The sequence below is a fragment of the Telopea speciosissima genome, chromosome 11, assembly GCF_018873765.1.
Source record: "Telopea speciosissima isolate NSW1024214 ecotype Mountain lineage chromosome 11, Tspe_v1, whole genome shotgun sequence".
In the NCBI taxonomy this organism is placed as follows: Eukaryota; Viridiplantae; Streptophyta; class Magnoliopsida; order Proteales; family Proteaceae; genus Telopea; species Telopea speciosissima.
Genome location: NC_057926.1, coordinates 17,961,884 through 17,986,648, shown reverse-complemented (window position 1 = coordinate 17,986,648; position 24,765 = coordinate 17,961,884). Strand labels below are relative to the sequence as shown.

The 24,765-nt window shown below is 39.1% G+C and overlaps 1 protein-coding gene across 2 annotated transcripts; it reads left to right on the top strand.

Moving 5' to 3' along the window:
- The first annotated feature begins 9,990 nt into the window (after nt 1–9,990).
- LOC122644572 (late embryogenesis abundant protein At5g17165-like) lies at nt 9,991–12,978 on the top strand. Of its 2 annotated transcripts, none has more exons than XM_043837951.1 (2): nt 9,991–10,154; nt 12,451–12,978. In XM_043837951.1, exons 1-2 carry the CDS (start codon nt 10,033–10,035, stop codon nt 12,716–12,718), a joined length of 390 nt encoding a protein of 129 aa, XP_043693886.1. In that variant the 5' UTR covers nt 9,991–10,032; the 3' UTR covers nt 12,719–12,978. The 2 variants fall into 2 exon arrangements, with proteins under 2 accessions (XP_043693886.1, XP_043693885.1); XM_043837950.1 differs by having other exon boundaries at nt 12,448–12,978.
- Nucleotides 12,979–24,765: the final 11,787 nt, after the last annotated feature.

Sequence of the window (24,765 nt, the reverse complement as noted above, 5' to 3'; positions counted from 1 at the left end):
TTCAGTCAATCGACTCAATATAATCACTCTACCTCAAAGCAAGCTATGATAGCTGCACAACCTCCTCGTCTAACTACCAGTCAAGCAAGCCAAACATCCTCTCAGCCTGCAAATTCCTCATCTATTACACGACCCTACGGTCCGATCTGATGTTATGAATGCAATCAAATCAGACACGTGTCCAGGGACTGTCATCGCCGAAGGGTAGGTGCACCTTCACAGTTTCAGCCTACTAACTGACCCTTTCTGCCCCAAGGTAATAGAACTCAAGGGAAGGTATATGCCCTGACCATTGAGGAGGCCGAGGAAAACCCCGATGTGATGATAAGTACACAATCAAAATCCATCAAATAGATTACAGTAGACATATTATGACTTGCAAAATTTGATTTCATCATTATCTTCTATATGAAACCCTAGGTACTTTAACTATAGCATCTTCAACTGTATACGTATTGTTTGACTCTAGTGCGTCACATTCCTTTGTATCGAAGAATTTTGCTAGTAAGATGATTGTACCACCAAAGAACTTAGGACACAAATTAATAGTTAGCACTCCAACTGCGAGTGTTGTAAGCTTGAAAGAGGTTTACGAACCCTATCCAATGGAAATCTATGGGTGAAGCTTGATCACTCATCTGATCAAGTTTGACATGAAAGATTTTGACGTGATCCTAGGGCTGGATTGGCTATCCGCTCACGGAGCCAATGTCATGTGTGCAGAGAAAAAAATTCTATTCACACTACGAAGCGGCAATGAATTTATTTATAAGAGTGAGAAATCAAAGAAAGCTAAGAAGACAACTGTTTCGGCTCTCCAAGCAAAGAAGTTGTTGGATGACGGATGTCAAGGGTATCTAACCACACTTCTAGACACCAAAGCGAAGGTCAAACCTCTGGTAGAATTGATGTGGTCAGCCTACGCCGGTGTCCAAGGCACCATATAGAATGGCACCAACAGAGTTGAAGGAGTCATAGACTCAGTTACAAGATTTATTGAAGAAATGTTTTATCCGGCCCAACGTGTCTCCTTGGGGTGCGCCAGTGCTATTTGTTAAGAAGAAGGATGGAAGCATGCGTATATACATTGATAATCGAGAATTGAATAAGCTCATGATCAAGAACCGATACCCATTGCCACGCAATGATGACCTGTTTGATCAATTGCAAAGCACAAGTGTCTTCTCCAAAATTGATCTTAGGTCTGGATATCATCAATTGAAGATCAAGGGCAGTGATATTCACAAGACGACATTCTGAACGAGATACAAACATTACGAATTCTTGGTGTTATCTTTTGGCCTGACAAATGCCCTGGCCGCATTCATGGATATGATGAATAGGGTATTCCATGATGTGTTGGATAAGTACGTCATAGTCTTTATTGATGACATTCTAATCTACTCCAAGAATGAAGAAGATCATGCCCAACACCTGAGATTTGTATTGGGATGTCTGAGGGAGCACCAACTATTTGCGAAGTTTAGCAAATGTGAATTCTAGCTCCGTCAGATAGGATTCTTGGGCCACGTGGTTACAAAAAAAGGCATTGAAGTCGACCCAAAGAAAGTAAAGGCAGTACTTGAATGGGAAACTCCAAAGAGCGCTATGAAGATCCGTAGCTTTCTAGGTTTAGCCAGTTATTACCGATGATTCATAGAAAATTTCTCATGCACATCGGTACCAATGACCCGGCTAACAAGGTAAGGGACAAAGTTTGAATGGTCAAATGGTGGTGAAAAAAGTTTTCAAGAATTAAGGAAGAGATTGGTGACAACTCCAGTTCTAACCATTCCAGACAACACAGGTGGCATGGTAGTTTACTCTGATGCATCCAGAATGGGTCTAGGTTGTGTCTTGATGCAAAAGAACAAAGTGGTTGCCTATGCGTCGAGACAACTGAAGGAACATGAAAAGAACTACCCCACTCATGATCTAGAACTAGCGGCAATGGTATTTGCATTGAAGATTCGGAGGCATTATTTGTATAGAGAGAAAAGTGAAATCTTTTGTGATCATAAAAGCCTGAAGTATTTCTTTACCCAAAAAGAACTGAACATGAGGCAAAGAAGAAGGTTGGAATTGGTGAAGGATTATGATTGTACTATTTAATACCACCCTGGTAAAGCCAATGGAGTGGCTGATGCCTTAAGCAGGAAATCTCAGACTGTGTCACTCGCTTCTTTAGCTGTTAGCGAGCAACTTATAGAAGAAGCCAGAAGGATGGACTTAGAACTTCTTGTAGAAGGAACATGTCTATCATTGGCAGCCTAGGATATCCAATCATCAGTCAAAGAGGAGATCAAAGAAGAAAAACAACCCAGAAATCCAGAATTGCTAAGGATTATAGAAAACATCAAGCAAGGGACTCAGAAGGATCCGGACTTTACACTGGATGATGATGGAGCACTCAAGTTTCGGGATAGATTATGTGTGCCTGATGATTTCGATGTACAAGATCGAATCCTTAAAAGCATACAGCTCACCAAATTCAATACATCCGGGTAGTACCAAGATGTACAAAGACTTAAAAATATATTATTGGTGGGTCAGAATGAAGGAAACAGTAGCCCTATATGTGGCAGGATGCCTTACATGCCAACAAATAAAGGGAAATAGGCGTAGACCTTATGGTTTGTTACAACCTCTGGCCATGCTGGAATGGAAGTGGGAACAAGTTATAATGGATTTCATAACAGGCCTGCCACGTTCGGCTAAAGGTATGGATGCAATCTGGGTGATAGTCGATAGGCTGACAAAGACAGCTCATTTTGTTCCCATAAAGGTCACCTATTCTATGGACAAACCGGCCCATCTATACATTGAGAATGTGGTTCGTCTGCACGGTGTACCAGTCAGCATCGTATCCTACAGGGATCCCAGGTTTATATGAAGGTTTTGGAAAGGTTTACAGCAAGCTATGGGAACACAATTGAATCTAAGCACCGCTTTTCACCCTCAAATGGATGGACAATCTAAAAGAACCATACAGACTCTTGAAGATATGCTCAGATCCTGCGCGTTAGAAATGAGGGACAACTGGGACTCACACATCCCATTGATTGAATTCGCATACAATAATAGATATCATTCCACAATTGAGATGGCACCATATGAGGCATTATATGGCAAAAAGTATCGCACACATCTATATTCAGATGAGGTCAGAGAGTGGCTATGCTGGGTCCTAAGCTGGTACAAGCTACCTGTGAGAAGGTGGACATGATTAGAGAGAAGATAAAGGTAGCTCAGTGGAGGTAGAAGAGCTACGCCGACATTAGAAGGAAGGATCTCGAATTCCAAGCTGAAGAGAAGGTATTCCTTTGGGTTTCTTCGACGAAAGGGATCATGCGGTTCAGTAAGAAAGGAAAGCTAAGCCTTAGGTACACTGGACCTTATGAGATTCTCAAGAGGATCGGAGCAGTGCCATATCAATTGGCCCTACCACCCTCGTTGGAAGGCAATCACAATGTGTTCCACATATCCATGTTGAAAAGTATATACCAAACCCAGCATAAATTCTGACTGCTGAGTCGGTACAACTAGAAGCGGATATGTCATACGAGGAACAACCCAAAGAAATATTGTGGCATAAGGAACACAAGCTCCACAACCATACTGTCGCAACCGTACTGTCGCTTATGTTAAGGTGCGGTGGAGAAACTACAAGCCTGAGAAAGCATCTTGGAATGTGAAGAAGAGATGCGAGAAAGATATCCTCATTTTTTCAGCTTACCAGGTATGCAAATTTCAAGGATGAAATTTCCGTAAGGGGGGAGAATGTTACAGTTTGGCTTATTTTCAATCCAAACCCTAACCTGAATCCAAATTTAGATCTGGAACCCGAAGTCGTAGCATCGAGTACATTATGGAATATTGGTTGGGTGTTCGAACTGGTTGATGATGAAGAAGAAATCTATACGGCAATACGTCACATGCCAGTAAAATGATGGATAACTCCTCCATGTAATTGCAAAGTCCACAAACAGATGTACAACTCTTGGTATGTAACCCTAACCATATTTTGGGTATTTCGGGCATGTAAGTAATATTGAGAAGTACCCCGACACAAAGATAGCAAGGGCATCACACACTGGCCGATGGCACTGGTCGACTACTTCATCGACTAGTGCTGCTGTCATGACAAATCTTTACTTCTGGTATACAAGGCCTGGTGTCCTGAGTCGGGGATCTCACTGCCATGACCTAAGTATCTAGTTAGAATATTTCCCCAACAATGTAGGTATGCAGGGCCCACGTTTCAGCCCATGTACATGAAATTCGACTTAAAAATCAGTTTTGACAACTTAAACCTTTAACCAAACAGACCCTAAAGCTATTCCTATATAAACAAAACCTAAAGCTAGGGTCATTCACTGTTGAAATCGTTTGAGGAAGGAGAGGGAAAAGAAAAAGAGAAAAGAGAGAAGAAGAAGAAGGTGAACTTGTTTACCTACCTTAATCTCCATTAACCTCATCTCTTGAAGGTAATCCCTAAATTAACACTAACTCTACCTACCTATTCTCTTATCTCATTATCCAACCAAAATTCTATTTTGGGTGATGAAATTGAACATCTAATCATCTACATATTTTCCAATTAATGCAATTGAGACCAAATTCCAATCAAACTCTATTACTGAAAACAGATTATGTTCCAAGATAAGCATTTGAGTTATTACTCTTCTTCCATACCTGAAATTAGCTTATAGATCCCACAATCCTTACATGCATGTTTAATCCCATGTTGTTACTTCATTAAAATCTCTATTAGACTTAGAATTATGGACCGATTCTACCTTAATTGGGTTTTGATCATCCAAACCTGTGCATGTTTAATTTGATTTGATAACAATCGATTTCTATTTATACTTGGCTATACCCATCTTCAAATCCCCAATTCTCCATATCTTTTGACCAATTCATGGTTCCAATTCAGGGTTTGGGTCAAGTAAACATCATCCCATTATAAAATTAAAGAAATCCAACCAAAAATCCCTTCCAAAACCTCTGTTTCGACCTGAGTATTCTTGCTGCAAAATCTCAGGTCACTGTCCCGGTCGACTACTTCATCGACCAGTGATGATGGTCTAAGTCAAAATACCTACTGTATCACTCTGGCTGATGTCCCGGTTGACTACATCAGTGACCTGGGTTACTATCAAACTTATGTTTGAGTCTTAGACTTAATCCAACCTAACCCTAAGGCAAACCTAGGACTCCACCTATACTTAGACACCTTCTAACATGTGTGTAAGACATATTAATCATAGGACAAAGCACTTTAGCCATCGAACCTATCAGCAACCAACTCAAGAGTCAGCTTAGTTACGCAAACGCAAGTATGCAAGGTAAGTGGGGATAGACTTGAATTAATTTGGGAATGTTTATTTCATTAGATTGTTTGTTAGGAAACATGCATATGTATGAATGCTATCTTTATTTGAGAATGATCTATTGGCTGATGGCTTATGGCTTATGGATATGAAACTGTGGTTTATGTTGATGCGATGTAGAATGGCTTGAAATGTGAATATTTGTGATAGAATAGATGCCGTAGCCGGCTTAAAAATGAGAGGTATAGTGTGTCATAGTATGGGATGCGGAAGCACTGTACACCTTGTACTATGCTATTTAGTTTGCATATGGTTAGAAATGTCATTCCTTGGTGTTACAACCTTTACCAGTAGGGGTTCAGGTGTTGGGTGATCATAGTTTTCTGTCACTGAGGAGTGTGATGGTACGCCGGGATGGGGTGTAGGATATGATTATCAGGGTCTACCCATGGGGAGGTATTTAATACCAACGACCGATGTGGGCCCCATACAATAATTGAGGTTATGTCTCGGAGAAATGGGAAGGAACCGAGAATGTTTCTCGAGTTGTTGGCGTAGCACAGACTTAGAGACTTAGACTTTTGATAGGTGGAATTAAGAATAAAATTGAATCCATGCATTTAGTTTTTGTTTGCATATGCTTGTGTGTGTAGTTTATCTTTCACTTGCTGGGCTCAGTGGAACTCACCCTTGTGGAATTCTTTTTTTTAGATGATCCTGCAGGTGGATGTTATGGTGGCGGGGAGGATAATTTCGAAGCGGAGGATTATGATAATTGTGAGCCTCCTAGTCTGGACTCAGAGGGGTATGACCCCTATTATGCGGACAATCAGGATGTCCCTGGAGAATAAGAACTAATGATGAAAACCAACCTTTTTGTTTCTTTTTGTTAATTCCTTACATTCTTTTGAAGGATAGGAATCCATTGTAACTATTAGTTAGATTACATTTTTCCTTTTTAAAAAATTTTTGATATGATGTAACTGAATGTAGAGAATGAGAGGAAAATATTACGTCTGGAAGCATATGTAAATATTAACTTTGAGCGCATTCTGTCAATGAAACTTTAGTTATATTATAAACTGTTATACTTGTGACGTGTATTTACTGCATCTGAATCCTAGAGATATTTGAATACTTCGAGTACTCAGGTCAACCATCGAATCTTCCCAAGAAGTGATTTTGGAATGTGACAAATGATCATCCTCAGGTTTCAACTACATTGAAGGCTAACCTAGTTGATTTGACCTTTTAATAGAGAGGAGAGCCAAAGTGCCAACCGCACTATACATATGCATGTATTACAATGCTCCTCTAGTGTGATCCTCCTTGTGCTATATGTCACAGGTGGAATGCAATTACCCATTATATCTGTTCACAATTAGAGAGTTTCTACAATCTACGTGCTTGCAGTCTATTAGCATTTAGCTTGGATGTGGCCACCATTATCAATCCATCATGGTGTCTCACCTTGTATTTTATTTGAATTAAAAAAAAAACCCAACATCACAGTAGGAATGGTGATATCCGGTAGTCAATCTATTATGATATGGATCAAACAGATACTTTTCCAAGTGTGTTCATATTTAAATGTACAGGTCAAATCATATTTTCTTTCCAGGATATTGCTACTGGGGAAGTTATCGCAGTCCGCTCTTCTTTGTTGGAGTGTATATCAAAAGGTTTTGACAAAATTCTTATTGTATCAGATAATAAGGATGTTGTCAGTAACTTACAAAGAGGGGTTTCTATGTCGCCTCTTAGTTTTCGAGGCATCTTAGTGAATATATTTCATCTCTCTAGTTACTTTGAAACATGTACTTTCATTCATGTTCTAGGGGAGAATAACAACCGTGTTGACTCCCTAACAAGAAAGATGCTATCGATGACGTATACGATGGTGTGGCTCATTTTCGATCCGTGGTTTGTTGATCTTTGTAATCTTAGCCATGTGCTTTCGTGTTTCTTAATAAAGCTTTTTTACCAACAAAAAGAAAAAAGAAAAGACAGAGACAATGCAGAGTCCCATTATACCAAAGCAAAGTATTACATAAATCTATATCTATGTCTATTCTGGCTGTCCAAGATAAAAGCCGAAGATTGCTGAGATGCACATTAGAGAATCAGCCATTGTTCACTTTTCTATAGCAAGGGGTAATATTCCATTTGATCCAATCCAAACACGACTGTAGAAAGAGCCATTTTTGGAGAAAAAACTAAGGGTGCTAATGTGTATCGAGTATCGAATACTGAAACTGTTTGTATCAAATAAATTTGATATGGTATCGATATGAGATACCTATATTGAATCGGTATTTGGTATAATATCGGTGTCAGTATGGTGTATTTCAGTATTTTGTCTATAGTGATATTATACTGAATACCTGTATAGAATAATATCGAATCGATTCGATACATTATCAATATAAGGTATATGTACATTATACCATACCGATATCCCAAAATCCTACCCATAGACATCCTTAGAAAAAACTACGGAATTGAAAATTCAGAGCAAATCTATACCAATGGTTCCAACAGTTGGGCTCACGATCACGTATGAGAGCGGCTTAAGCCATTCAAATGGAATCCACTCCATGTGGGTCCCACATGGTGGATTCCACCCGAACGACTCGGAGCCGTTCTTGTACGCTCTGGTTCCAAATAGGTATGACATCAGCTTTGATGTCACAATCATGTTTTTAATTCAAGCTCAAATCATCAATTGGAGTTAATATTACGCAATGATCCGCTCCACATCCAAACCCGATCCATTCCACATTCGAACCCCAATCCATTTTACACGCAGAAGTTCTCCGCGTGGTTGGCGTGGTTTTCTAAGGAAAAGGTTCCGTTACTTTCAAGGTAAACCGTCAAAAAGTACGGTTAGATTAGACGGAAAATGACACCGAATACGGATTGATACGGAGTTGGTGCGTTCTACGGAAGATCGGTTGCTGTGCGGGTGTGCCTTTAGATCGGTTAGTGAGAAAGAGAGCGAGAGAACAGATATTTTTTTGGGTAAATTTTACGGACATCCTCTATAACTATTCGAAAAGGCAAGTACATCTTAAATTTTGTCAAAATATCAACCTCCCCCTAACGTTAAGCAAGGTTACATCTAAAAATTAAAATGTCGATGTTACCCTCTTAGTAATTTAAAAATTACTAAGATTCCATCGTCTTCCCAAATCGAATTTCCTCCTCACCAAGACGTTACCGACGTATTCGCCGTCATTCCCGAACATATCCACCATCTCCAAACCATGCGATCCCCGTTCCTGGTACGAATCTTCCCTCAAATCCATCTGCAAAATCTTTTTGATTCCTCCCTCACCTTCCCTTTCCGGTATATTTTCTGTAGTGGAAGTTGAATCATGGAAACGTCTTGCCGTCGCTGAAACGGACGCGCTTCAGAGATTTTCGAGTTAAAGCCTTCTTCAATCATAGTGAAGAGCTGATTCTTAAAGAGCAGAGATCCACTCGCTTCTTGCTGTGGGTCGCTTCAGTTTCCCTCCGATAATCTCCAATCATCCACTTCATTAGGTTCTCCGACATCAATTTCTGTTTTCTTCTTTGAACCATCGAGAATGATGGGGGACTGGATTGAATCATGAAGAAATTGTTAATTGAAGACAAAACTCTGTTGGGTTCTACTCCACCGAGTTGCCACAACAAGTGCAACGAGTGCCATCCTTGTACAGCTGTTCAAGTGCCTACGCTACCAAATCATGACCGAGTCGAACCCGGACCAGGTGGAACGACAGGAACGAAGCCTATGGAGCTGAAGTCGTCGTCATCTCCATCAACGGCAGCTGCAAAGTTCCCCAACGTTTGGATCTCCGATCGCCGTGAGCCCTCGGCTGCTCACCACCGCCGTGAACCACAGTCGCCAACGCTCGTCCCTCTCTTCGACAAGTGAAAACCCCCTGGTTCTCACTTCTTCCTTTTTTTCTTCTGCCGGCGGCGAGTTGGCGACTGTGGTTCTTCAGGCCGACGATTGCAGCGGTAGATTGTAGCAGCTTAAGGTATTTTCCTGGTTCTCACTTCTTCTCCATCTCTTCTTCCTCCCCTGATTTTTGAATGGGAAAACCCTTTCTCCTCCCCTGATTCGACTGTGGTTCAAAAAAAAAAAAAAAAATGAGTTTGAGATTTTTTAATCAACAGTAGAACTTCTAGCTACTGATTTAAACTTTGAAGATACCCACCTCTTTGCCGTCATTCTGTTGATAGTAAGGGTATAACGTCTGTATCTCCGATCTCCGATTGCTCTCTAGTTTGTATTTGGGATATTGGGGTTTAACGGTATGGTAAGGGTAATTTCGCCATTATAAAATATTTAACAACTGTTTAACTGTACAGTCTTAACGGAGTGGATTAAATTGAAATAAAAATATAAAATAAGGATAATTTATGATATTTTTGTAAAATTTAAGATGTACTTGCCTTTTCAAATAATTATAGGTGGTGTCCGTGAAATTTGCCCTATTTTTTTTTTACAAGGAGAGAGATCGGATAGAGAGAAAATGAGACAGAGAGAGAAGTCCAGCAGAGCACTCCAGCTATAAATACAGATTTGGGGGCGGAGAAGTCGAGATAAAACGAGTCGGTTGAGCTCTCTCTGCAATCTTGTCTGAAACTGAAACATAAAGTTCAGTTACAACTGTTCTTTAGCTTCTAAGACACTTGTTATTGTATGGCCGCCAATTCGCAGAGCCGAGGGATCGCGAAGTTAGGTAAGCGATTCATCAACCAGATCTCGCTCGGGAGCAGCCGTGATCTTGCTCGCGTTTCTTCCTCCCAAGCCTCTGCGCTGAGGTAATAATCATTTGACACTTTCTTCTTTTTTCTCCACATTTGAAAGCGGTTGTAGACTCTACGATACTATGATTCGCAGTGATTAGCCATTTCGAGACTGTTCTGTGGATTTCGTTTCAAGAAATTGATACTCTGTTTTTTAAGTTCTCCGTTTCAAGACCGTTCTGTTGATATGATTTGAAGAAATTTTCCTCAAGAAATATGAAACTCTGTTCTGTGTATAGATGTTGATTCTGTGTGTCTCTCTTTCGTTTTTCTACAGAAGATTCTCAAAAGCTCTGTTATTTTTCGTTTTTTCTCCGATTCGTTTGTTATAGTTTCTGCTTTCTTGAGTTTTCTCTGTTGATCTTTGATGCTTTCAAGTTTTCGAGTTCCTGCAGCCGATCTGTCAGAATCTGTGATACACATGGTTTTCAAGTTTCAATGTTCTGGTATTTTTAGGGAAACTTACTTTTAAAAGGTTGAGAGAGATTGGATTTTGTGCTCTCATGGTCTGTTTGTTTTTTCTATCTCTTCTGTTGCTGATTTTCAGTAGAATTGCAAGTAAACTTGGTTTCTTCTTCTACTACTACTTCTCTCTCTCTCTCTGATTTTGTGCGCTGTGTTTTAGTATGACATCTCTTTCATCCGTTAACTCTCCAGAAATTTCTTTATTCGATTCCTTCATTTTCCACTGATTTTTTTTTATTGGCAATCTGATTTCTTACTTCTGTTGCATTGAAATCGGGTTTTTTTTTTGTCTGAAATTGTTTTCCTCCGTTACAAAATCTCGGAGATTCCACTACCTCACATTTGTCTGGAATCATCCTTTACTCTCGTCAAGAGCGACAGGTAGTGTAATACCTAGAGCCCTTTTTTTGTATGCACCCTCTTTTATTATCCCCGCTTTCCGACAAGTCCAATTTTCTCGCATAGAGAAGTCGCTGAAATCTTTAATTAGGGAAAAAAGAACTACAGAACTATGATGAAGCCTCCCTCTTCACCGGCTGTCTGACTCCTCACCGCCGGTCATTTTTCCATTTCAAAGGTATAAAGTAATAATGCTTCCAACTCTTTAATTATTACAGAATTTGGTAAATCCACCACAGAATTGATAAAGCCTCTCTCGTCACGGGCTTAGTCCTCACCGCCCGTCAATATTCCATCACAATTGATACGAAGATCTCTTCACAGTTCACACAATCCTGATCTGGAAATAGAGAAAGTTGGAGAAAATTGGACTGGATATATCTATCTCGAAAGAATTTGGTTTTCTTATCTTCTTCTTTTGCCCATGCCTTCTGCATCACGGTAACACTGTCTTCATATTCCCCATATTTGTGGGTAGAAGAAGCCAAGGCAGCTGAGCTGAGCTAACCCGTCAACCTCACGCCTTCACCTACCCGTATTTGCTTGATCTTTTTTATTCTATAAAAGATAAGATAAGGGAGAAAGTTTTCTGTTAGGGAGTGTGGCCTACACCAATACTCCCACGCATCTATCTCTTCTCCATATGAAAAGACATCTCTGCCTTTTTTGTTTTGAGGAGAGAGATAGATACATGGGAGTGCTGGCGTAGGCCATACTCCCGGACAGAAAACTATTTCCCGATAGATAATGTAAATTGTTTTATTCTTTTTCTCCGTCTCATAATGGGATCTTATACTGTTTATCCGAATAATTTCCGGGCTATTCTGAGCAAACTTTCGTACCTCCCTCCCTTTTTTTGCCCACGAAGTTCCCTCCACTCAACGCATTTGTAGTTTTGTGACATATTTGTACGGTCCTATAGGAGAAAAATATTTTGCTGCTGGCAATCAAGGAAATGGAATAATTCACTTCTGCTTTGGGTTTGTAAATACCCTTGCAACCTTGTTGGCAGCCAAAGAAATGGAATAATTCACTTTTCCTTTGGGTTCATAAATACCGTCTTAGGTTTTAGTATTTCTTAAAATATTCTTTAAGTTCCATTTTCTTGGCTGCCAATAGGGTAGCAGCAACTCAAATTTTCGTCCTCTTATATGGGCTCACATGCCCGGTGCACCTCCTTTGGTCATCATACTCTTAAGGTATCTCATCACATATTCATATGGGTCCAAAATTAATCTGAGACAAATTGGATGATTAGTGGTTTAATCGCTCATGTTCTTACTCAGCGAAGCAAGTTGTTCATGCCTTATCTGGCTTAGTCAAGTATGGTTCATGATTTTAGTTTTTGACCCATATTGGCTCAAGTGAATTCGCGATTTGTGTGTTCCAAACCGGTTTAGCATGATTTGGTTAGGCTGATGATGAACTGGTTCTGCCATTACAGGAGGGGAATGCACGTCTCTTCCTACGACAAGGAGATTGATGATCAGGTTCGCCCAAGTGTGGTACCGGACGATTTGATCGATCCTGCATCAGAGAAGTACTGGGCTCCGCATCCACAGACTGGGGTCTTTGGCCCCTCGACGGAGCACATCAGTGCTGCCGGAGGGGATCGTGGCTTCCATTTCCCTCCATCAAATGGTGAGAGTTCCGTTTTGGAGCAGAAAGCCTGGTTTCGTCCCCTGGAGGACGTGGAGAAGCCCAAACAGTTCTGAAGTAGAGGCAAAATTTTTGCTTCTCAAATCCAGCAAGAACCAATATATAGATAAATAAATATTTGCTAATAGTCTAGTACTCACTATACTACAGTGGAGTGAATACACGAATGGTGTGTACGTATTCATTTTCATCTGTCTGTAGCGTATGTAGATCATATTATATGTGATATGTCTAGTGCATCTAATATGTCTGTGTGGTTATGTGCATTTGCAAGGACTAGCTTGTATCTGTATCTCCAAGTAAGGAAATATTGTGTTTTGAGTTGGATTGAAATTTATAATAGAGTATGTGTAGAGAAGAAAAAGTTCGATGCAGGAAAAAGTTAATCTCGATCTTGGATCCAAACTAATGCTAAATTTGGATCAAATCTAGGAGGAGATGGATTCATATGTTTGATGATTTGACGTGGATATCAATATTTTCCTCTCGTTCCCCCAAAAATAAAATACATATATCGTCAAAGAATCGGTATTACCAAGATCTTAATCAAAGTGCAGTCCTTGGTGTCACTCACAATGGTTGCATGGATCACGGATCGTGTCTGGCTAGAGTTTGTTAAGGCTATATTATCTATAAACTCAGAGCCCAATGTTTCGACCATTAGGTTGGTTACAAACAGATTAACCCAGTTACAAAAAAAAAAAAAAGAAGTCCAGTTACAATACTTTTCTGTAATTAGGTTGGTTACAAACAGATTAATCCATTAAAATGTTTTTCTTTTTAATGTTTTTAAAACTAATTTATTGCTTTCGGCATCGGTTAAAACCGTGTCCATTATTGATTTATAGCTGTGGTACATTAAATCATGGCTAAAGATTATATTATTTTTTTTTAAAAAAAACATTAGCTTCAACATTTTCTCTTCTACATTTTTTTGTTTGCTAAAAAGATCATTTGTATTGAAATTAAAAAATGAATACAAAGATGAGAGAAAAATTGGACGAAGCTAGACACATATAAAAATAGGAAAAATTACCTCCTCCTACCTGCGGCATTGCCATCAACAGGAGGGAAAATTAAGCTAATGACAAACAAAGCTAAAGGAACCGTTATCTCGGCCTACGCTGAGCGTCAATTAATAGATCATTCATGATTGAGGGGGGAAGGTCCTCCATAATGGAGGAGAATCTCAACTTAGCCAAAGATTTAGCCAAGTAGTCAGCTACAGGGTTTGTTTCTTTGAAACAATGGGAGATCTTCCAATGAATAGACAAAACAAAAGATTGAGGAGTAGACCATTGTTGATGCACGAACTATGTGATGTTTCTTTGAGAAACAAGGATCGACACAACAGTTGAATCGCACTCAATCCATAGGTGTGTTACACCCAGCAACTTCACATGTTCTAGACCCAGAATCAACGCCAAAAACTCCGCATCAAATTCAAATTTGACATCCAGAAAAGTCCGGAATGAAAAAATTACGTTGACATTATTATTTGGAAGATGCCACCCGCACCAGCACGAGCAGGATTTCCCAGGGAACATCCGTCTATATTGAGTTTCAACCAAGGTGAAGGGGGAGACACCTAGAAAACCTCCAATAGGGACTAGGATTTGCATAGGTGAGACTGAAGCAACATTTCCTCATGTACAATACCTATAATTATTTGTAATTACATTAACCATTCAAATTACAATTCACCATTCACCATATTCACTTTGATGATGGTATTTAGAAAGGATAATTTTGATGATGGTATTTAGAAAGAGTTGGATAAACACTGATATCAAAAGAAGGGGACAAAGAGATAGCCTGAGTCGAACGAGAACGCTTTGTCCTTAAGATAGTATTTGCACCCTCTTACTGCATTGGGTTGCAGCAATCTACCTCCTAAGATAAAACAGGTTGGACTGATTACTAATTTGCGGAGACAGTAATCACTTAAAACTATCAGAGAATTGAGAATTTATTAATACTTGACTGACTGAAATTGTACCACAAAAATTGAATCATTGGGGCTGTCCATTTTACCTCTATTTATAGTGGTGGATGTATCCCTTCAAGACACCTCATGGAATGGGTGTGTCCATTTACATGAGTAGATATGATTAAAAGATTATAATAAAAATACTTATATGTAAGTGTCTTGAAGATACCCTATGGTGTAGGTGTGTCTCTTGGTTCAATGGATTAGATTAAAAGATTCCAATCCAAGTGCTATGAATGCACCTATACAAATGGATATGTCTCTTTGAAGATACATGTCCCTTAGCCAAAAAACTAGGCCAACATTGAACCAATGAATGACCCAAAATCGTCCACACAATTATTGAAAAAATTTCAATAATTTCTCTCAATTTTTAAAATAATTGAGTCTCCATCAATAACCTCTCTATACCTTTAAATCATACTTACATAAAAGGTGTCTTTTGACTTAAACCTTTATGTTGTCAAAATACATTAGGACTTGTCAAAATCAAAGTAGCCGAGACCTTGAACTTAGAATTTATAGCGATAAATATAATATACTAGACATATGATTTATTTGACATAATTTCAAAACTAACCGTACATTTATGGGCCTTGTGCTTTCATCTTAGGTTTTCATAAGCGTTTTAGAGACAAGCTTTGAATCTCGCAGAAGCGGTCCCACTTCCTGCACTTATATAGGTGAATCTAATAAAATGCAAATGTATGACTTGCAATTCCTATAGGACATAGATTCATTAAATGATTGATCCTATCATCTGTCTATTTCTCCATACATGCATGCACTACCTTGAGATCATAAGAGATACTATCTCTACTAATTAAGTGCATAACCGGTTGTAACTACAAGTATTTTGAACTAGTTGACTAGATGTTAGTCTAGTGTCTAGTTGGTTTCCACTTATGGGTTACTTCTTATTTAAAAGCTTTAAACCCATCTCCCTGGAAGTCTTCCATACCACATCCCCACCTAGGCCTTTTATAAAGGGATCAGCCAAATTTTCCTTTGACTTCACATAACTACTAGTCACAACTCCCTTAACGAGTTGTTCCCTTACATAACTATGTCTTAAACTGATATGCCTTAACTTTCCATTGTAAACTTTATTATAAGGTCTTGATAATGTTGTTTTATTATCACAAGATATTGATATAGCAGGCATTGGCTTAGGCCACAAAGGAATCTCTATTAATAGGTCCCTAAACCATTCTGCTTCCTTTACTGCCCTTGCTAAAGCAATAAGTTCAGACTCCATAGTTGAGTGTGAAACCACAGTTTGTTTCTTGGATCCCCAAGAAATTGATCATCCACCCAAGGTAAATATCCAACCACTTGTGGACTTTAATTCATCAGATCTTGTAATCCAATTTGCATCTGCGTATCCTTCTAGTACTGCGAAAAACTTTTTATAACTTAATGCATAATTCATTGCGTCCTTTAAGTACTTAAGTACTCTAGAAATCGCATTTCAATGAATTTGTTCAAGGTTATAAGTAAGCCTACTCAAAACACCAACTGCAAAAGCTATATCAGGACAAGTGCACTGCATGATATACATTAGACTATCAATGATACTAGAGTATTCCAATTGAGATATATAATTACATTCATTAGAAGTTAATTTAATAGAATGATTTTATGGGTTAGCAACTGGTTTACAATCCTCATGATTGAATTTCTTTAAGATTTTCTTTATGTAATGAGACTGTGTTAAAGAAGTAGAATCAAAGGATCTAACAATTTTGATTTTCAAAATTACATTTGCTTCACCCATATCTTTCATATCAAAACATAAAGATAGGAAAACCTTTGTTTCCTAAACAATGCTTGAATTAATATCAAAGATTAACATATCATCAACATATAAACATATTATAACATCATGTTCATTTTTGAATTTAGAGTAAACACATTTATTAGATTCATTTATTCTAAATCCACTTACTACAACCTTTTGGTCAATTTTTTCATGTCATAGTTTAGGAACTTGTTTTAGACCATATAAAAATTTGACTAGTTAACAATCTATACTGTTCAATCAAACTCTGAGAATAATGAGAGTGTTGAACCAAGAAAAAGTAAAAGAGTTAGAGTAGAAAAATCCTTTGGTCCAGATTTCTATCAATACTTGGGGTGGAAGGAAATAAAAATAAAGTTATAAATTCTTGTGTATATAATGTTGAACACGATCCGTTAATTTTTTGAGAAGCCATGAATTCTCAAGATTCTGCTTTTTGACAAGAATCTATAAATAATGAAATGGATTTTATCATGAAAAATAACACATGGATTTTAACAGATTTACCTCCTGGATTTAAACTTATTGATTATAAATGAATCTTTAAGTGAAAACCCTCCTTGTTTGTATCTTCATTCTTCTGTTTTCTAGAGAATGAATCCTTAAAGAACTGAGCATCTCTAGATTTCAAAATTATAGTTTGACTAACGGTCTCTGTAGATTCCATAGTTAGAAATCTATAGGTCTTACTATGTTGGGCATAGCCAATGAAAATACACTCAATTGCCTTTTCATCTAATTTAGGTCTTTTAGGATCAGTTAATCTTACTAATGTTCTACATCTCCATACTTTGAAATATCCAAGAGAAGGTTTTCTCTTTATCCAATATTTATAGGGAGTGGTATTAGTCTTTTTATGGGGTATACGATTAAGTATCTGACAAGCAGTTATTAATGCTTCTTCCTATAAATTCTTTGGTAAGTCAGAAGTAAGTAAAAGTTTATCCACCATTTTTATTAGAGTCCTATTTTTTCTTTCTGCTACAGCATTTTGTTGAGGACTATAAGGAGCCGTTCTTTGATGGATAATTCCATAAACTTTACAAAAATCATCAGTAGAAAAATATTCCCTTCCTCTATCAGTTCGTAAGATTTTAATTTTACGCTTTAATTGATTTTCCACTTTGACTTTGTAGATTTTGAATTTCTCCAAAGTATCATCTTTAGTCCTTAACAAGTATACATATGTATATTTTGAACAATCATCTATAAAAGTGATAAAATATCTTTTACCACCTCTAGTTAGAATACCTTCTAACTCACATAAATCAGAATGTACCAATTCTAAGAGTTGTGTATTTCTTTTTACTTTCTTAAAAGATTTTCTAGCAATCTTAGACTTGATGCATACAGAACATTTGTCTTGACTAGAAGAAATACAATCCGGTATTAAATCTAATTTAACCATATTTTTCATGCACTTATAATTAACATGCCGCCCAAGTCTAGAATGCCAAATATCAAAAGTAGAAACAATATAAGTAGAAGATGGATTTTCATTAATCATATTGAACTTATACATCCCATTCGATGCATAGCCTTTCCCAACATATATTCCCCCTTTGGACACTATGACGTTTTTCGATTCAAACAGGATTTTAAATCCATGTTTGTCAAGCAAGCTTACAGAAATTAGGTTCATCCTAATATCAGGAACATGAAGTATATCATTCAAAGTAAACTTCTTTCCGGATGTGAGAGATAGAACCACTGTGCCTTTTCCTATGACCTTAGCAGTTGAAGAATTTCCCATAAAGAGATTTTGTCCATCTGCCGTAGGTTCATAAATTTTGAACAAATTTTTTTCTTGACAATATGTTTGGTTGCATCGGAATTCATCCACCATTCCTCATCATCACTGCCTGTGTATGCTTCAGATATTATAGTAGCCCAATCATCCTTGTCAGCTTGGTCCTTTTGTTGCTTCTCCTTGAGATAAACTCGACACTGTTTCTTAAAATGACCAACTTTTTCGCATTTTCAACAAGCCGCTTTAGGGTTAGTAAAACTACCCTTCTTCTTTTTCGAAACAGAACTTTTTCCATTATACTTTCTCTTTTTGCCCTTAGAAGATGCATTTTCTATTACATGAGCCTTTGGAGATTTTTCCTCCAATTCAAGTTTATCCAATTTGCGAGAATTCTCTTCAACTTGGATATACTTTATCAATTCTTGCATAGTCATTACATCTTTCTTTTGTTTCAACTCTTTCTGACAATGTTTCCGAACAAGAGGTAATTTTGATTTAATTGTAGATACTTGGAAAGATTCATCAAGAGTATGGCCCTCAGAGATTATTTGATTCATGAGATCTTACAACTCATAGGTTTGTGAAATAATGGATTTATCACCTATCATTCTGCAATCAAATAATTTACTTACAAAAAACTTTTTGTTACTAACATCTTCAATCTTGTACCTTTTTTTGAGATCCTCCCATAGTTCTCTCGACATACTGTCTGTAAATTTGGGCTCATTCACATCATAAAGTGTATTTGATAATCCATTGAGAATATAACCTTTGCACATGAAGTCATCTTGTTCCCACTTCTAGCGCTGCTATTTCTATACCGGTGTCTCTCTACTTGAAGCTTCTCCAGTGGTGTTTGTAGGTGCTTTTGGCTTCTCTTCATTTAGGATATGAGCAAGCTTCAAAGCAGTGAGGAAGAAATACATCTTCCCTATCCATCATTTGAAGAACGAACCATCAAACTTTTCTAGTTTGGTAATCTTGTTCCCAGGTATCTTCATTATCGTAGTCTCCTCCATTTGATCAAATACTGTCTTAAGATTGTTAGATAAACATTGATATCAAAAGAAGAGGACAAAGAGATAGCCTGAATCGAATGAGAACGCTCTGTCCTTAAGACAGTATTTGCACCCTATTACTGCACTGGGTTGTAGCAAATCTGCCTCCCAAGATAAAACAGGCTGGACTGATTACTGATTTGCAGAGACAGTAATCACTTGAAACTATAAAAAAATTGAGAATTTGTTAATGCTTGACTGACTGAAATCGTACCACCAAAAATTGAATCATTTGGGCTGTCCATTTCACCTCTATCTATAGTGGTGGATGTATCCCTTCAAGACATCTCATGGAATGGGTGTGTCCATTGACATAAGTGGATATGATTAAAAGATTCTAATCCAAGTACTTATATGTAAGTGTCTCTTGAAGATACCCCATGGTGTAGGTGTGTCTCTTGGTTCAATGGATTAGATTAAAAGATTTCAATCCAAGTGCTATAAATGCACTATACAAATGGATATGTCTCTTTGAAGATACATGTCCCTTAGCAAAAAAATCAGGCCAACATTGAACCAAAGAATGACCCAAAACCACCAAAAAACCAGGCCAACATTGAACCAAATAATGACCCAAAACCGTCAACACAATTATTGAAAAAATTCCAACAAAAAGGATGCTTAAGCATGTTTTGACAAAATAACTAGCAAATAAGCAGGACTATAGCTAGAAAACTTAAAGTTATCACATTCACAACTTGCCCAATCACAAAGAATAGGTACCATGAATGGACAATTAATTGAAAGGACAATGATCCAGCCTTATAGCAAGCAATAATGGATGGATTCCATCATATTAGGTTTGATCCCCAAATCAACTCCACCTGTTGATACATTTTACAATATCATAAGTACACCAATGAAAGTCTTGAAGCAATAGATTTCCCAGAAAAACAGAGCACCACATCTACATGCAACATAGTTGAATTCCATACACACAGACACAAGCAAGATAGAAATATGATTAATATTTTAATGCCATTTATATAAACCAAGGTTTGAGAGATAAGTAACAATGATTCCATTGATTCCCAGAAAGAGTTGAAGGATTACTCATTGCATGAACCATAGCACATCACCTGCATTTATAAGGAAAAAACAGAAGTCAAAATATGAGTTTATTTTTTCAAATGAATTAAGAAAGTTCAACAGTTAAGTTGAAGGTAATCTCAAATAGAGCTAATACTCTCTGTTGCATAAAGAATGTCGCCGGAGGAAAATCCTCAAGTAATGCAACTCTCAAGCTAGCCCTAAAGTAGGATGAATATGGAAAACGAAGATTACTCTATAGTATTTCTTGATTTCTCTATTGATAGAAGAATGATCCCCTTTTACATGAGTAACGGGGCTCTTATTTATAGAAGTTCACGCCCAATCTCTTTCCTATTTCATCTCTCCGATCTGCCAGAGGATCTTTCCTTTCTGGTAAGGTGGTCCCTGCATGCTCGGATTAGGAAACTCTTACAAGAATCGAGATTCTTCCCTCTAATCTTGGGATCCTTCCGGATTTGGTACGTGAATTATGGTTATCAGCGTATACCCAATTGGAAGTTTACAACTGCCTTTGTTGATGTGTTTAGGCCGGTATAACTGTCTTGGGCGTGATTTTTTGGGATTCCGTTATGGATTGGTTTACTTGTAGTCCAAGTGGGGCCATGTGTCAAGTAACGATTGGATTTACAAAAAGTAGTGTATCATTTTCCCCTACTCCCCTTATCTGGAATGAGATATGGAGAGGATTATTTGATCATCTCGGATGTTCATCTTGGATGAGGGCACTCGGGCTTGCATGTTCAGTCGCTCTCAATCTTCATGGATTCATTATTTCTTGATGACGATCGACTCTGGTATCTGGCTGTGTTGGATACTGATCACGAGCTATTACCCTCATGAATCGTCTTTCTTCTTGGGATGACATTACCCTCCGTGGGTGTTTTATAATCACGCCGCCATTCGCCGATGTTTGCATGTGGGTCCGAAATATCTTTCAATTTTCACGCCTTTTGAGGGAAGTTGGGGGGGGTGCCATAAAGTTCAAAATTTAAACTTTCTTGCTTTCCCGGTGTTTTCTTTGCAGAGGTAGCTTTTTTCACTCTCGAAACATGTGTCTTCTTCTTCTTCTTTGCATCTTGACCATTCAAGCGAAATGGATGGTTGGATTAGGAGCTTCGATTCACTGTCCCCAAGAGTATACAACATTCTAACTTCCCCTGTCTTTCCTTCCTCACCACCTTCAAGTTTTCTTGCTAAAACATCTCTTGAGTTTTTGAAGCCATTTCATTCAGTGCCTATTCTTTTCTTCAATCGCGTCCTTTTTCGTGTTCAAGTAGTTTTCCCTTTCTCTTTCCTCCTTATTTCTTCATTCGCATTGCTTTTCTGTTTAGTCTGAGAGATGGGGAAATCTAAGAAAACTTTGGTCCCTGAGTCCAATTGAGATGTGGACTCCTTGTTAAAAGAGGCTGAGGAGTTGTTTCATGAGGAAGGGGCGAGAAGAAATCAAGGGGCTCCTCCCCGATCATCCATGGAGGGCACCGTAGCTTCTAGGGTTCCCATTTTAATTCCTCGAAGTACCTCTGATGCTTCTGCCAGTACTTCTAGCCGCGGCTCCCCTAGTAAATCATCAGCTTCCCGCGGAAAAAGGGGTTATCGTGTTCGTCAACCTCAATTTGATCCCACCATAGGGAAAGGGGTGGACGAGCTCCCCTCGGCACTAATAGTATACAACCTTGTGGAGATCCAAGAAGTTTATTCGATCCCAGAATCTGTAGACCTTAGAGTCCCTTCTCCCGAGAATAGGCTGAATGATGCACATCCCAACGAGGTCGGCCTCATCTTAGATGCTTTTGAGGCTGGGCTCCGTTACCCCCTTCTTGCTTTTATCTCTTGTCTTCTTAAGCATTACGGGGTTACCCCCAGCCAATTGGTCCCTAACTGCTGGAGATGTGTAGGATCCTTCATAGTTAGTTGTTCTCGCTTAGGCAGACGTCCCTCTGCCGCTCTGTTCATTAGGTAATCTTGACCTCAAATAGTGGTCACCCTAGGTGGTATTACTTTCTTTAGCGTGACATTCCTGTAATGGGCAGGATCCCGACCACCATTCATGGTTGGAAATAGAGATTCTTTTGGGCTTCATATACGGGGCCCAAGTGTCCTACCACATGGTGTTACCCGAGCACCTTTGCTCAAAACAGAACTCCCCGCCTTGACACCAAGTGTCACACCCCAAACCACCCCCTAGGAGGATTGGGTAGGTGACCCGAATTGCATAACAGCAATCCGCCAAATCCCATGGATCTAGAAGCTGTGCTTACGATCATGGAACCACAACCATCACTTTACCATAGGCAAGATCAGAGTGCCGTAAAAAAACTACGATTCAATAATAAAAGGAAGCATAGCGATACGGGAAAATGGTGATAATATATACATAAGATAGTTTGAACATTTCCCTCCAACCTACAAACAAGAAACAAAGCTGATAAGTACAGTGCTACATACATAGACATATACAGGGTGAGCATACTCAACCCCAAAAAGAAATAAAAAGAAACTACAACTTATCCATAGTCAGAACGGGGAAAACTCCTAACAAAACAAAAAGGAGTCCCCACAACAAAACATTAGAAGCACTCCTCAACGGTCTTCATCCACGACCACCGAGAAAGTATGCAGGATCGGTATGACCTCCGTTGGGGTCCACACCAACATCATTGTAACAACCAAGACTCTCCTCCTCGAGATGACCCTCCGAGCCACACTGGCATCTATCTACAAAATCATCTAAGAAAACATTGTACAACAGAGTGTGAGCCCCACCGAGTTCGTGAGCAAATAACATCAATCATGCATGCACATGCAATCACAATTCACAGTTCAAAAGATCGTACATGATGTGCAAGTCCAGTTTATTATTAGCCACATAACAATACAACTAAGTCAGGTGTGTGCTACTATAATCCCCAATACATGTATCCCTGGTGAGGGCTTCTAACCCCTTCCTGAGATACACCCATTGAGTTGTCGGAGAGGACCAGTCAGCTCCCGCATTCGTTCACCAAGGTTAATCCGACCAGCCCTCTGTGATTAACCCATGGGACAATCCATTTCATTTCTTTCTTTTCTTTTTTGGCTTATAGCCTGGCATATAGCTCATATCACCATTCCGGTGTTCTTTTCATTTCATGCACCATTCCGGTGTTCTTTTTATTTCTTTTTCTCTTTTCTCATTTTCTGATGGTCGCCCCTACAGGCATCCAACACCTTAACACCCTGTTGGCAAGGGTGCGTAGCATGAGTGATGAAACTCTAGCCCCATGTCTATATGGCATCATATGAGTCAGGTGGTGTCAACCGTATCCCATACTACAGGCTACCACGGGCCTCATTTCCAAGCCGACTACGACATCTAGTCTAACATTCACATTCATCATAGAAGAATTCACAGTGTTGATCAACAGACAGTCATTATGCAGTGATTTGAGTAACTTGAAATAAAGTAAGTAACGCAGCATTTATAATTTCAATTCATATTAGCCGGCATCAAATCATAATTACACATACATGAATGATAATATTATTCAGTCACCTGAGTTGGGTTCTAAGACCTCAGTTGCAAACCCAGTTCCCACTGCAGTTTGATAGTGGTCCTCGAGCACGGAGTCAAATCCTAGATATAGATCAAAAGTTGTTATATTAGGGTTTCAGTCTATCACTGGTGCTCCTAGGGTTAACCTAATCTTACTGGGTTGACTCGGTACTTGGTTGGTACTCATTTGGGATCATTGGACCATGCACTAGGCCTTAGGTCATGTCCTGGTGCCTCAACCCAGTGTCAGTGGCACAAAGGGTAAAATAGTCATTTCAATGGTTGTACCTGACCCTAGGTCAGAATATGATTACAGTGCTATCCACAGCTTGTCTGTGCTGTAGGACCAAGCACAGTAGGGTATCTTTCACCCGCGGGGCCCACTAGGGTGCCAAAGCATTTTCTAATCAAGGGCAGATGTGGGGAAGGGCTTTTTGGTAATTTCCCAGCCTTCCCACAGTGTCCAGGGGTCAGTGGGTGAGATCCCCCAGGTCTGTCCACCAATCCAGCCATTTTCCCTTCATTGGGCATTGGCTCTGGGAGATGTCTGCATCGCCCAGAGGTTGCAATCGACAAATGGGCTGAGATCCCAAGGTTGGGCCTCATGGGCTGAGCTTAATCTTGATCCTCTACATGTCAGGGGGTTAGGTAGCCCCAGGGATGGCCTTCATTTTGATCCAAGTGGATCCCCTATCAGACCCACCCTCAGGTTGACAATGGCTGCCCAAGCAGTCCCAGTGAATAGTATCACAGGGTTTTGCCAAGCTTGGGAATCTGATTTCAGCCACATACAGGGCTGGAAATGCCTGAAAAACAATGGTTCAAGGCTGCAACCACCTAGGGTTTGGTCTCTGCAGCCTTGGCTTACACCCAGGACTCCAATTAGCTCAACAAGAGTAAATCTGGGCAGTGTAGTAGG